The sequence below is a fragment of the Nasonia vitripennis genome, chromosome 5 (genome assembly GCF_009193385.2).
Source record: "Nasonia vitripennis strain AsymCx chromosome 5, Nvit_psr_1.1, whole genome shotgun sequence".
NCBI classification, from domain to species: Eukaryota; Metazoa; Arthropoda; class Insecta; order Hymenoptera; family Pteromalidae; genus Nasonia; species Nasonia vitripennis.
Window position 1 is genome coordinate 3,156,426 of NC_045761.1, and position 14,210 is coordinate 3,170,635.

Genomic DNA, 14,210 nt, shown 5'->3' on the forward strand with positions numbered 1-14,210 from the left:
GGGATAAACAAACTTGCAAGCTGCGAGCGAGAAGACAAACACGTCGATGATAAACGAGCCTCCGATAGTTCTCTCTCCCACGAAAACAATAGTGCTCGCTGTAACTCTAGTCGCGCGCGGTAAACACGGCAATCTCTCCTCGCGCGAGAGCGGAATCTTACGCAAGTGATATCGTGGACGTGAAGAGAGAGGAGGGGGGGGGGAGGGAAGAGATGCAGTGAAAAAGGTGCGAAAGCGTGAGTCGAGCGTCGTCACAGATCGCTGCAGATTTCGGCCTTGACATTGGCCGGTGTTGTGCACTGGTCAGCTGCAGCGCTTGCGTAATCATCGTAATCGTCGTTGCGACCGGAAACCTGCGGACACGTGTGCGCCGGTCTACGTCATCTATTCGAGTCGACGATGATGATCGTAAGCACGAAGACTGGTTGCGATCACGTCGCTGATTTATCGAACCGGCTGTTTTTCGAAAATCCACACTGTATAAATCCGAAGCTCTTTCCTTATATCCTCTCGTTAATCATCTACTCGCATCCTTTTTTTCCCCTGAAAATCGCTAAGCAGAACCCGCACCTTTTGTTTTCCATCGCACACGTGCACGAGCGCCATCAAAACACTTTGCGTCACCGGCGAAACGCGACATCCGCCGTAATACAATTCCGTTCCTCGCGGCAGCGAACCCATCACCGAGCTCGCACAAAGACACGCGAAGCGGTGCGTTTACGCGCACCGTACAAAGAACTATTTTCGACCAGGGTACTCGGAGCTCTCCCTCGTTTATGTAGGTCACCACATCTCCAAATTTAACTTGCCCATGCGGTAAACGCGCGGCGCGTAAAAGCCCAGAGGGTCGCGCGCTGTCTTTTTTCTCCCCCCAGGTTTTTATTGTCCTTTGTTCGATAGGTATATACGACAGAGAGAAAGACGTTGCACCGGCGTGAAACTGAAAGTTTCATGAGCCCAGCGTTTAAATGGAGCAGTGTATTCGCCTCGGGGTATTAACGAACAATGCGACCGCGTTGTTAATTTTTATTGTTCTTATTGATATGTTTATTGATCGACGTTCCATATAGCAGTCTATGAGAACATCGGCTTATTTTTCTGCCGCTGCATCCGTCCGTGCAATCCGCCGCCGCGCGTTATATCACAGCGAGAGCGAGTAATGACATTTCCTTGCACGCGCCGTGAGTCAATCGTCGCGATATAATACCGCGATCTCGTCTATCTAACTCGATTCGTGCAGAACAAACCAGCGTTCACTTCTTGAAAAAACCGTCGCTCCTCCGATCGGCTCACTCGCAAAGTGCTCATAATTGGAGTGTGTGTGGATATACGTGTATGGATCTCTCTGGCGGTGGCCTTGACTCTCGAAAAGCGCTTTATTTTATTTTCCTCCGCGCGCGAGTGCATAAGTACGTCTAAGACTGATTGGTAGGCTTCCATGCATGATTCATGTGACGCGGCGGCCTTCGACGCGCTCTATGTGTGTGCGAGTGTATAGGAGTCGATGTGTTATTCTATACGGGTGTGCGTTATGGAATCGCGTTCGAGGGAGTCATTTATAATAATGTGCGAGCGAGACACGGCACCGAATTCTAATACGCTGTCATTTGCGTTTTCTACTTCCGCGTGTGTCCCTGCGCGGTTTCCCCGAATTTCTCTCGCCGGTAAACATCGTTGTTTGCCAGGATCGTAAAAACCGTTCAGTCGCGGGGGCTTTTCGGATAAATAATAACAGTGTTATATAGAGTCTCGATTGGAGCGACACCAGCTTTCAGGCGATAAACGTCGAAGGTGTCGTGCTAACGCATCAGTGTAACTTTCCGCGTGATTATACTGATTTTCGCCAATAAATCGATGGATCGAGAGGTGCTCGGCTATGCGTCTATACCTGGAAACAATGATCGGTTGATCGCTTTGAAAAGGCAGAGAGAGAGAGAGAGAGAGAGAGAGAGAGAGAGAGAGAGAGAGAGAGAGAGAGAGAGAGAGAGACAGTAGGCCAAAAAAAGCGCGATGGAGATCAACCGGTCGACCCTGATCGTATACAAGAGTCGAATTGGAGCCGGCCGCTGCTGCTCCATAACGAGTATTATACGCGCGTAGTCGTCGTACACCGCACGCAATGCCGGAGGGAATATAAGCCGACGGCAGCAGCCGTTCCAGGCGACACTTCGTATATAAAAAGATCGCGCGTATACATACCTCCTCGTCGGGGGTCAAGCGATCATCGGGCCACTCGAGGCAACTGGGTTAACTCCTGGTGTGTGGCGTGTATAAAAGCGCTGGACCGTTCGACGCTCTCCTTATCCCGTGTGTGTGTGTGTGTGTGTGTGTGTGTGTGTCAGGCGGTCGGGACACTCCGTCTGCTCCAGATCGATTGACGCGCCGCGTCTTTGTTCCAGGAGACCGTCTTGGCCGAGGCTGAATTGATACCGCGAATAACGGACGTTCTCTTGCATCTTTTGACATATTCCAAATTAATCCCATCAAAAGAGACTCTTTTTTTACCGCACGCGCTTATATGTCGAACGATTCCGGATTACGCAAGATTATCCCCTATACTGCTCGGTCGACGAGCCGTGCAAAATCAAGCTGCGCGCGCGACGAATTTCATTATGTCCCTTGAAAAGGCAATAGCCGCCATTACTCGCTCGCGTAACGAGCTTTTAATATAATTATCTCGCGGTTATGCAGCGGCAGCGCAGCAGTTGCGAAACGCATACGCGTTTACTCCCCTTCGAATATCATAACGCGCCCGCTTCGAGAAACTATATACTAGATCGGTATGCAATGTATCCGAGAGAGCGAGAGAGATAGGGGCAAATTACGGGCATCGAGAGACGATGAAAACGATTATACAGGCCGCGAGAGATACAGAGCCGATTACAATCCGGCGGCCTCGAGGGAAAAGAGAACGGCGATGACAGTTTCGCAAGTGCCGAACACCTGCATCGGTATACATGCCGAGAGAGAGAGAGAGAGAGAGAGAGAGAGAGAGAGAGAGAGAGAGAGAGAGAGAGAGACCATTATCGTGTTACTCGGGCGTGTGTGTGCGTTTATATACGCTGATGGACTGCTGCCAGTGTACAAAGTCCGCGGATGCACCGCCTCTGCTCGTTTTAATCTAATTTATCGATTTATGATACGCTTTTTCATACATATACAGCTAACAAAAGCCGGGGCGTTATTGAGTTTCGCGCCTTTTCCGCGCGCACACACACAAACGCTCTCTTTTTTCGAGCTAATGCAATGATCTTCTCCGCAAATAGCCGTCCTTTCAGAGTACGTAATTCACATGCACACACTCGCCGACGAGCAAATTTACTTTTAACGACGCGCGCGGACCGAAAAGAGCCTGCCGTATTTCGCGAGAGCGAGTACACTGCGTTTTATATTTCGGCAAACAGAGTGTAAATATCGCCTTGGCACCTTTCAGTGTAGCGAGATGCATCCGAGAATAGCCTCGCGATGAGCTGTCGCGGTTTCTGCATAAATTATAACGGGTCTGAAAATTTTCTGGATCGACGAGAAAAAAGAGTAAGAAATCGCGTGCTAAAGACCGGCTCTTTATGACACACCCGACACCGACTGGTGATGCTGGCAGATGCCCAGTAGTATTGTCGCTGATGCACAGTCAATGGCTCTCTCTCTCTCTCTCTCTCTCTCTCTCTCGCGTATAAGTATATCCCTTCGGGCGATGCTCGAAATTTTTCCGCCTATAAATAGGAGCCACCTCCTGATGACGTCTTCGGACTCTTGGCTTATTCTCTCGATGCGCAGCCCTTTCGATAACAAACTATTTCGAGAAAGGAAAACAAAAAGCATCGATCAAATCGCAATCAAACTTTTCACGCGCTTCGCGATATTGAGACCGGCTCTATACTGCAAAACAGCTCGCTCACTGTCGACACGGTTCAACGTGTCTATCGAGATAGCGAGTTATCGCTGTGAAAAAATGGAGAAATAAAAGAGAGAATAAGTATATCTTATAACCCCCCGGCGGAAAAAAGCCGGAAGATAAATCGGCTAAGTAGCGCAGCGGAGAAGACGAATCAATCGGCTTACGTATAACCGGAGAGGGATATGCGCGAGCGATAGGCCGTGTACGTACGTAACGTGACGTCATCGCCGATATTATGCAACGAAAGTACACGGGCCGCTCTCGATCTTCGCGGGGATTATATTAACGGCCGACGCGCGGTAAACAGAGTGTGCGAGAGTGTAAGGAGCGGCGCCGACTTCGAAAATAGCAATAGGGGAGAGAGTAAGTAGCGGAAGCGAGAGCGCCGTCGGTCTTTCTTTTGGCGGTGGAAGACACGTGTGCAGCGCGGATCTGCAAATAGTCGCGCTCGACGATGCTTGTGGGTATTCCGAAGCGGCGTAGATTTAGTCGCCGAGGGAGTGTCTCTCTCAAAGGCGCCTTCGGCTTACGGGCTTTCCTTTGATTCAATTAGTCCCTGCGAGCGGCGTTATATTTTTGCGCTTTTGCGAATGAACGAGCTGTGAATGGATGAAGCGCGATATGAATGACATTGTACATTGATAAGCATCGTTTGATTTCAGTCGTCTACTGCGACTACACGGCGACAGGCAGATCGCTGCAGTTTCTGGAGGACTACATCGTCAAGGAAGTACTGCCTTATCTCGGCGACACCCGGGCTTCCACGTCGATATGCAGCCTGCAGTCCTCGCTCTTCAGGTAAACACCTTCACATATTTCAATCGCTCGATATCTCGCTCCTTTGTCTCTTTCTCCCTATACACGCCAGCGGTGGCTGATGCGCAATCAAGGCCTTATCATCCCAGGACCACGTGTCCCGGATCGATCGTCCTCGGGCGGGACGATCTCCGCAGCAGAGTACACCCGAAAAAGCACCAGCGCGTTATATCGATTCTCGCTGGACCTTGTATAATGTATGCTTAAGCTGTCGCTCTAGCTACGTAATAAACATCGCAGCGACGACGTAGTGTGGTAGGCGCGTTGACCTATATTCCTCGGCACATCCCTCCGATGACGTATAGAGATCCACAAAGGACGCGCTGTGTGTGTCATGTACCGGAGAGATCCAGGCAGAACTAGTAGCAACAGCGCGACGGACAATAGGCGCCGTCGTCCTTTGTCTTCCTCTCGCTCGCTGTATGTACTACCCCCGAGAGAGAGAGAGAGAGAGAGAGAGAGAGAGAGAGAGAGAGAGAGAGAGAGAGAGCCGGCTATATACTTTTCTTTGTGCCGACCTTTGTTGTGACGCGAGCCGCGAGTATCTAGAGGGTATGTAGAGCGGGGTGAATACCTGTGCCCTCTCTCTCTCTCTCTCTCTCGAGTGGCGTATAAGTGGCCCGAATATCGTGGCGGTGTAGTTTTGCTTTTCTATTAATACCGATGCATCGCTCGTCAGTGGAGACAGAGACGGATACACTTTCCCATCGATTTCCCAAGGAACGAGGCCTTTTTCTTCAGTTATACGATTCCAACATCGCTATTTGCTTTTTTTCCAAAGGCACGAGGCGAGGGACATAGTCAGACACGCGGTTGGAGCAGGCGAACAGGATGCGGTGCTGTTCACGGGCCAGGGCACTGCTGGAGCTCTGCGGACGCTTCTGCGTCACCTGGACCTCGCCACACCGACGACCGTCTTCGTCGGGCCCTACGAGCACCACGCGAACCTCAAGCCCTGGAGGGAGTACGGCGTTAGGGTGAGTTTTCTTTCCAATTCTAAAACGTTCGCTCAAAAGTGCTCATAATACATCGTAAGTCTTCTCTGCGCGTTCGAGAAAGGAAGCGGGCTTTATCGCCGGCCGATATGACTCACCGGTCATCGTAAAAAGCTCGTTTTTATTTTCGAGTTGAAAATTTATCAAGCGCTCGCGCGCGGGCCGCTTATCTTTACAGCTTGCTTTATTTATTTTTTTGCCGTGAACCGTATACTGCGTAGTACACATTAGCACGCAATTTCTCAATAAAATTCATGCGTTGCAGCTGGTGCGGATAGACGAGACCAGAGAAGGATTCCTGGACCTGAACGACCTGGAGCGCAAGCTCAGCAAGGAGCGCACCGAGAATCCATCCTCGAGACTGGTCGGCTACTTCAGCGCAGCCAGCTGCATAACCGGTGTCCTGGCCGACGACGTGGCCACGACGCTGCTGCTCCGACAACACGGAGCCCTCAGCATCTGGGACTACACGTCCGCTGCCCCATACGTCAAGATGGAGATGAACCCGCATCTGCCGGGCGTCGGCGAGACGACGGTGCACAAGGACGCGATCATCTTCGCGGGACACAAATTCATAGGAGGTGCCCAGTCGCCCGGTGTTCTAGTGGCCAAGCGATCGCTTCTTGGTGAGGACGTCAGCGCGGAGGACATGAGGGACTCGCACAGGTATCTGAGAGACCCGGAGGTCAGGGATGAGAGCGGGACCGGTGGGGTCGTTGAGGCCATTCGATGCGGACTCGCCGTGCAGCTAAAGGAGAACCTCACGCACCAGGCCATCGCCTCGCGACAGGATAAGATCTTGAGGTGAGAATATACACACTTGGGATTGTTCGATTTTAACGTGAACGTGTGCACGAATGAAAACTGATGTATACTTAACTCTCGTTTACAGGCAAGTGCTATCGCACGTGCGCACGATACCCGAGCTCATCCTGCTGGGCTACAGCTCGCAGAGCGTCAAGCGCCTGCCCACTTTCTCGTTTATGGTGCGCCACCCTCGTGGCACCTACCTTCACCACAATTTCGTCTGCGCCGTCCTCAACGACGTCTTCGGAGTCCAGGCGAGAGGCGGCTGCGCTTGTGCCGGTCGATACGCCCACGATCTCATGGGCATCGACGAGAAGCTCGCCAAGGAGTACGAGGCGCTTTTGCTTCAGAGGTGAGTTGCGCGCAATTAAGTTCGTTTTGTTGGAAAAATACCTTTGCTAAAAGACATTTGCGATTCTCCAGTTGCCAGAACGGCGGCCGCGACGAGTCGAACGCCGAGACGCTGCGCCCGGGCTTCGCCCGCCTCACCTTCCCGTACTTCATGTCCGAGGCGGAGGTGGCCTTCGTGCTCGAGGCTCTGAAGATGGTGGCGACCGAGGGCTGGAAGCTCTTGCCGCAGTACGTTCTCAACCCTGAGACCGGCGAGTGGCGACACCACACCAACAGCGTCTTCAAAGACCGCCGCTGGCTCGGCTCGATACGCTACACCGACGGCCGCATGAGCGCTTCCGAGCGTCGCGTGTCCGGACCTGGCGTCTTCCCCCAGAGTCACGCCGACTGTCTGCAGACGGCCAGGAACATATTCAACAGATCGAGAAAGATGGCGCAGAGGTATCCCATGCAGATCGACAGGAGTGTCTTCTTCGATGAAAAGAGCGAGGCCTTGAGGTGGTTCATGCTGCCGCACGAGGCGCAGGACCTGCTCCTGGGACACTCGCAGAACGTCAAGCATCACGTGCCATTCGATCCGACGAGCTACAGGATCGCGCTCCTCGAGGCGTCATGGTGAGTTTACATCCTGATTGAGCCTCTCTATCTCTTGTCCTCCTATTTTCTTCGTCGTACGCCCCGATCAGTACAGCTCTCTGTCATCTGTCTAACCGGGCTGATCGGCCTTCTCTCTTGTTTTCCACCTGTCAGCAGTCTGGGCATTCGCAGGCTCAACAGCGACGTGCCTCGTACCGGCAACCCACCAGTCTCGCCGAACTCACCCCGTCATCGAAGTCTACCAGCTCTCAGCTATACGGCAGAACTTCGTAGAGCACGTAACAACGCGGCCAAGAACAGCGAGACCGACGACGAGGAGACTCAAATCAGTGGGGTCGTTGGCCAGAAGTCACCAGCCACCTGTCCCGGATCGCCGATGCCCAGCATCAGGTTCGCTGTCGGTGAGGCCGTCACCACTGCGGCTGCTGGTATATTGGGTGAGTTGTCAATAACTTTTATCACGAATATCTCTCGTTGTCTCCTTTGCTTGCAAGCTCATTGAGACATTGGATTCTCCAGGTTCGGGCTCCCCCACAGTGACCCGATTGATCAACGATGAGCAGCAGTCGAGAACTGCTAGTACCAATACTGGTACCAGCAGCACAGATTCACCGTCGTTCGCGCGGGCGCGATGCAACTCTCTGGGTAGTACATCCAGCTGTCGGGCGAGAAGTGGTTCCGGAGGTGGTACCAGTTCGCCGGTGCCGATTCCTCTCAGTCCTCAAACTCTCGCCAGTCTTGGCATCGCTACAGCCAACTCGCAGAGCAGGCATCGGCACTGCAGCTGCAGCAGCCAGACCGAGCTCAACGGATCCCTCGAGTCCGAAGCGAATGGCAGTCCTGGAAGATCGGCTTCGTCGCTCGGACATGTGCCAACTACTTCACCTGGTAAGTTAGCTACTAATGACTTTGTCTTTGACGCTGTAAAACCAAGATCAACATTAATTTTGAACTTCGAACTAGGCTCCATCTCGTCTTCCTTCGATTCGGCGATGAACGTCAACCGTCTGGGCCGTTCTTCTCCCGTATTGTCCTGTGCCATGAGTCACAGCTCCGAGGACGACCTGCGCGCCTATCTCAAAGAGGTCACCAAAGAGCTAGCCACCGAGATCAAGTCCGAGATCCGCGAGGTGATCTCCAAGGTCGACGACGCTCTATCAGAGAGCAGCGTTTCGGAGTCGAGTCTGCATCATGCACGACATCAACAGCAACAGCATCACGATTCCTTCTCGGCTAGCGACATTGCCGAGTACCTCATGGAGTTTTCAAAGGAGATGGCCAGCGAGGTCAAGTCCGAGATCAGGTGCATGGTCAACTCGGTCGACGGACTCCATAGGTGAGTCTGATTATCGATGTACGAGATTTTTTTTATTATTGTCATCTGGTTTCATCGATTGTGGTGGTGGGCACATTCAAACCATACTTGGTTGTATTGAGTCACACTTCGAGGAAATTTCTACGAGTTTCCGATGCAGCGAGAGCTTTCATTCAGAAAAATAAGAAAACAATCTTCATTTTCAGTGCTTGATGACATATGCGCGCTACCCACGATGAAGTTTGACTCCGACGAATCGTTAAATTGGTGATTACATCTTCGAATATAATATTAAGTTTGCCGAAGGCATTTCTAATTCATCCGCGAATCTCATTCACATTTTCGAATCGAGCATCGTTATTAGAAATCCCTTCGGCAAATGAAAACTTTATCGTGTGGTGTTGTTCTCCAGTCCAAATGTTTCACTGCAATAACACGTTTTCTGAGAATGAGACAATCCTTCAAGTCTACTTCACACGTCACGCCAACAATCTCTCTCGGCAATTGCTATCTTCACTATATCCCCACCTCTGATCGTTTCAACATCAGCCTAACGTCTACTTCGATTTTTTTCAGATACTCTCCTGACGACAAGTCCTCCTCTGGCTGCCAGTCGCCAGCGGAGCGTCGTCGCATGATTCTGCCGACCCAGGCGGCGTCTCGTTCGCGCACACCGGTGCTTCCTGGCAGTAAAGTCAGCGAACTCTCGCAACACGACAGCAAGATGTCCTCCGAGTGCTCTTCCGACGAGACCGTGATCTACGTGGTCAAGCCCAGCCCGACGACAGACGCTCCGCGCGACATCGTCGACAGCAAGACCACTACTGCGACATCGACTAGCAACGGCAACAACACCGACGACGAGGACAGCGAGCACGAGAAAGCTCTGCCTAAGATCTACTCCGCGGTGAACTCAGTCAGCTCGCAGGACAGCGGTATCAACCTGTCCTTCCATGACAGTGATCGTTCGGTCGACGGCTCAGTGCCGGAGCTCGGACGGAGCAGCAGCGCCGAGTCCAACAGTAACGGCTGCTGCATGCGCAGGCCCAGGTTCTCCAACGGCAGCGGGAACACCCTGACTATGTGCAAGCAGAGCCGTACTACAACTAACGACGACTTATCCGAAGACGATGAGATCTTTTTCTCAGCATCGCAGCAGCAGCTCAGTAGCTCGGAGAACACCGACAACAGCGGAGAGGAGCAGCAGCAACAGCAGGTTGGTCCGAATCAGTGGCACTGCCCGCCAAAGAACATTTGGAAGCCGACGGTCGAAGCCATGCAGGAGTTCGAAATGATCAAGGACAGCGATCGAGTGCTGCTTTGCTTGGCGCCTAATGGAAGAAGCTCGCTCATGCTTCTCCACACACTGCATCAGTACAGATTCTACGCGAGGTCCAAGGGTGTGGACTTCGAGATTGGAGTGGCCAGCGTGGCTCTGGACAGCCAGGATCCGCTCGAGTCGATGGCCTACTTGAAGGCCCTCAATGTCCCCTATTTCTACGAAGAACCCACGGTGGCCAAGGCGCAGACCGATGACGAAGCTCAGAGCGTAGCGAAGACAACGGGGCCTTGCACGAGCTTCTGCGAAAAGTCGACGAGAGCTAAGCTATACGCGTTGGCCAAGAAGAACAACTATAACGTCCTAGCGTTGGGACAAAATTTGGATGACCTCACCGAGGGATTCCTCGGCTCGGTATTCAACAACGGAAAGCTCAGGACTATGAAGGCGCACTACTACATCCGGGAACAGGCGCTCAGGGTCATCCGACCCTTCGTCTACGTGAGGGAGAAGGCGCTACGGCAGTTCGTCGAGAGCAGAAAGCTCCCTATCGTCAAGGATGTGCCCGAGGCTTCCCAAGAGACTCTCCAGGTACGCTCATAGACATCTTCGACAGATTAATATCTCTTTATGTATGCCATGAATTCTAACGATCTTACTTACCGTTTCAGAAGAAGACCGAGCTGATAAGTCGACACGAGCTTTCTTACCCACGACTCTACTGGTCGTTACGTTCAGCTCTTCGTCCCCTGATATCGGCTCAGAGCTTGGGTGCAGATAACGAGCCACCCCAGCAGAAACGTCAGCAGCACAGGCGACCGCGTACCAACTCGTTCAGCGCGGTGCCATTGGTCACCTCCTCGTCCGCCACGTCGTTCAGCTCGACCTCTTCGTCGACTTCACAGCAGCAGAGAACGGATGACAGCGATGAGACCGACGAGGAGCCCGTCTTGTGAAAGTCATCGAGCGAGGTCGACTGGACCTCGAAGCGCAGAAGTCTCTTCGCGGCCAAGCGGCTCGGACATGCCGTACGACAGAATTAAGGTGCGACGCACATTCCGCGTTATACACGATGAATCGACAGGACGAGTGGAAAGAATCTCGTGGGGGAAGTATTTTTTTTTTTATTTTTTTTTTAAGATGAGGAGGATTCCTAGATAAGTCGTTAAAAACGTATAGATAAAAAAAAACAATTGTGAATAATGTGAGAGAGTGGTTATTAAACTCAATAATAAACTTTGAGTGCGTTTCTTTGCGATGATTATTAGAAGACATGTGGGGAAACGAGCGAATCCTGCATGTATTACTCTTGTAAGAAAATTTGAAAATACCGAGAAAACTTAAAAGAATCGTCTGACAAAAATTCGTAATGTGCCACCGAGTGATATTTCTTTCATTGTAAATTTTCATTAGCCATGTTCTTTTTTGTATTTTTCTATATACACAAACGTAATCGCTATTTCGAGCGTTTCGAGGCTGGAATCATGGAGTGCGAGAAGAATGAAGCACTTGCTTGCGAAATCTTTTTCGAATGTTTGTTCCTATGTCTATTCTCTTCTTTTGTTTATCATTTAGTTGTTATAATGTACGAGAAACGTTTTATACATTTGTTATTGGTATGTGATGCGATGCTCCTATTATGAAGTACGAGAACATGACAACACTGCCTGGCTTGTGCGGTGTGTGGGAGTTTTTTCATGAATGCTTTTTCCATCATGGAAAATGATTGATTATATTGATGATTTTGTCAAAATTGATTTTTTTCAGTCTTTCTTGAAAGGTGCGGCTATAACCCCGACGGTCTTTTATTACTTATAATATTCGAGAGCACATCGAAGTAATGTCAGCATTTCTTGACAGAGACATATATGTGTTGTTTTTTAATGTAAAAGGTTTGTGATATGAGTGAAAAAAATATAGAATGAAAACTCTGGTCTGAATTCCTTTTACAGTAGAGTTGGCAGCAATAATCTGTCTCAGAGGCCTTTGCGTTTTTAAGAGAGGGAGTGCTTTGAAAAAGGAAAAGACGCGTATAGCCTTTATCTTGAAAAGGCTATACATTTTTTATAAGTCGAGTCCACGATCGCGTTGAAAGAACCAAGTCATCAGAGAGATATTTACTCGAGACTCTGTGGTTCTAATTTGGCGATCGTTAAAAGCTATAAATGCTTTTAAACGATGTAAACAAGAATCGACGAGATTGACAGCTTATCGCTTTTAAAGCTAAGAAAAATTTTTTTGATCGGCTAGTCAACCGCAAGCATCAGCATTTTACAGCTCGATTCGTCTCAAAGTCGTGCTCTTTATGGCGGTCATGATAAAGCGGCGACCTTCTGTCGTAATCGAGAATGAAGAACATTGCGCAGTTGCTATTTAGCGGAAACACTGAACTAGAAAAAGCATACTTTTCTCCGATTTCCTTGTAAATAACGACTTCTTTTCTCGAGAAACAAGAGATAACATTGTAAATGTCGGATGTTAAAACGACACGAACGTTTGGTTTTTGGTGGTTATGTAGAGTAAAGTAAAAACAGTATTCAAGATATCTGCGACGATGTCCCGTGTATGAAACATGATTTTAATAAATGACAAGTCTATTTCCGCTGCAGGGCTTACACGACCAGACTTGGAAGTCTGTCGATAAACTAATTAATTGATATAAAGTGTAAATATTTGATAAATGGTGCTTGGAGGCATGGACAAATTAAAAGTGTACTCTGGCGCGCGTTCAGTCTTCGTGTCGTCGATCGGATGTATAATGTATTCGATTTGAGTAGCTGTGTCATTGCAGCGTCAAGCAACGGAACTCAAATTTGTTCGTGGTCGACTCGCGACGTTAATGAAATAATGCACGCATAGTATGTTGGTGCAAAGCGCATTTGAATCGACGGCACACACGCGTCTCTTCGTTCTTTCATTTCGTTTGAGTTATTGTGCTCTGCGGCTGTGTATCGGCGTTATGTATAATATATTAGATGAAGCCTCGCGCAAATTAATAATATTATTATAAATTTATTTGTTTGTTCTGATCTTGATCGTAAATAAACGAATTGGTGAGAGAATGGACAAACGCTAGTGCGAACGAAGAGCGAGTGCTACGGTACATAGTTTGTTAATGACATTTCGTATAAATATATCTATATTTAGGATTTGAAATGTATTGTTTACTTTACGGATATATAGTGTTTCAATGCCATGATCATGATTTACTTTTTATTTTATTTTACATGTTATTTAAGGCGGCAAAGTAAATACAGAGTTCTTGTAATACTTTATCTGTTTTCGCTGTTATGGTAAGACTATATTGTGTCTTATATACGTGAATGAATCGATTTATTCAAGTATTGTGAAGGAAATTTCGTGACAAGCATGGAATAACGTTTTATTGAAAAAAGATGGGCAAAATTTCAAAGAACTGATGGTAACTCAAAAGACCAAGCATGATCTAAGAAAAAGGGATCATGTCATTATTATACAATGAAGAAAACTTAGACATGTCCACAACGAATTTTCTTCCACGTACTTTATTGTTAAAAAATAAAAATCAAGAATACATAATTATTCTGATGAAGTAGGCAGAGGAGCGCATATATAGTAGTAATTTATAATCGTAAACGTTGTTCCACTTACCTGCTTTCCAAATGGGCCACGCGACTTTTTACATAAAAAATGTGTATACATTGAAAAAAATGCAAAAAATAACAATTTAATCAAACGTAGATATACAGAGATGCGGTGTATTTTTGCGCGACTCGCTGCGCTGGACGGTCGAACGAAGGGGACCCCGAAACACGTGAAAAAGACTAAGCCTTCGAGTAATTAAGACGATGATTAGGAACTGTATATTGTATATGTTATATTAATAATTAAATGTAAGTATATAAATTAAATTAATTGATCCAATTGTGATTATTGAAACGCTTTTAAGCTCTACTTCGTTGGATCGTCGGTGCGCGGCGAGTTTGTTTGTGTCGGATGATGTAAAACTAAATAAAGAATCACTTACGAATTATTACGGATAGATCTTATATTTTCTGAGAGTTATGAGAGTACTACATTGTTATTGTATAGATATGTAAGTTTATTTATCGCTAATAAAAACGAACTTAATAAAAATTTACTTTCTTTTTCTCATATACCTTTACATTTGCT

General features: G+C 48.7%; 1 protein-coding gene across 5 annotated transcripts in view; it reads left to right on the top strand.

The window, feature by feature from the left end:
- The window catches only part of LOC100123495, a 37,935-nt gene extending 23,865 nt beyond the window's left edge, over positions 1–14,070 (top strand). Inside the window, exons 2-11 of one of the 5 annotated variants that reach the window (XM_032600335.1) lie at positions 4,561–4,696; positions 5,496–5,691; positions 5,975–6,513; positions 6,602–6,868; positions 6,940–7,482; positions 7,636–7,901; positions 7,984–8,352; positions 8,428–8,800; positions 9,356–10,649; positions 10,733–14,070. In XM_032600335.1, coding sequence (XP_032456226.1) covers positions 4,561–4,696; positions 5,496–5,691; positions 5,975–6,513; positions 6,602–6,868; positions 6,940–7,482; positions 7,636–7,901; positions 7,984–8,352; positions 8,428–8,800; positions 9,356–10,649; positions 10,733–11,014 — 4,265 coding nt within the window. In that variant the 3' untranslated portion in view covers positions 11,015–14,070. Of the gene's footprint in view, positions 1–4,560; positions 4,697–5,495; positions 5,692–5,974; positions 6,514–6,601; positions 6,869–6,939; positions 7,483–7,617; positions 7,902–7,983; positions 8,353–8,427; positions 8,801–9,355; positions 10,650–10,729 lie in introns of all 5 variants that reach the window. The other 4 variants (XM_008203747.4, XM_003425257.5, XM_008203746.4 and 1 more) reach the window with 4 other exon arrangements.
- Positions 14,071–14,210: the final 140 nt, after the last annotated feature.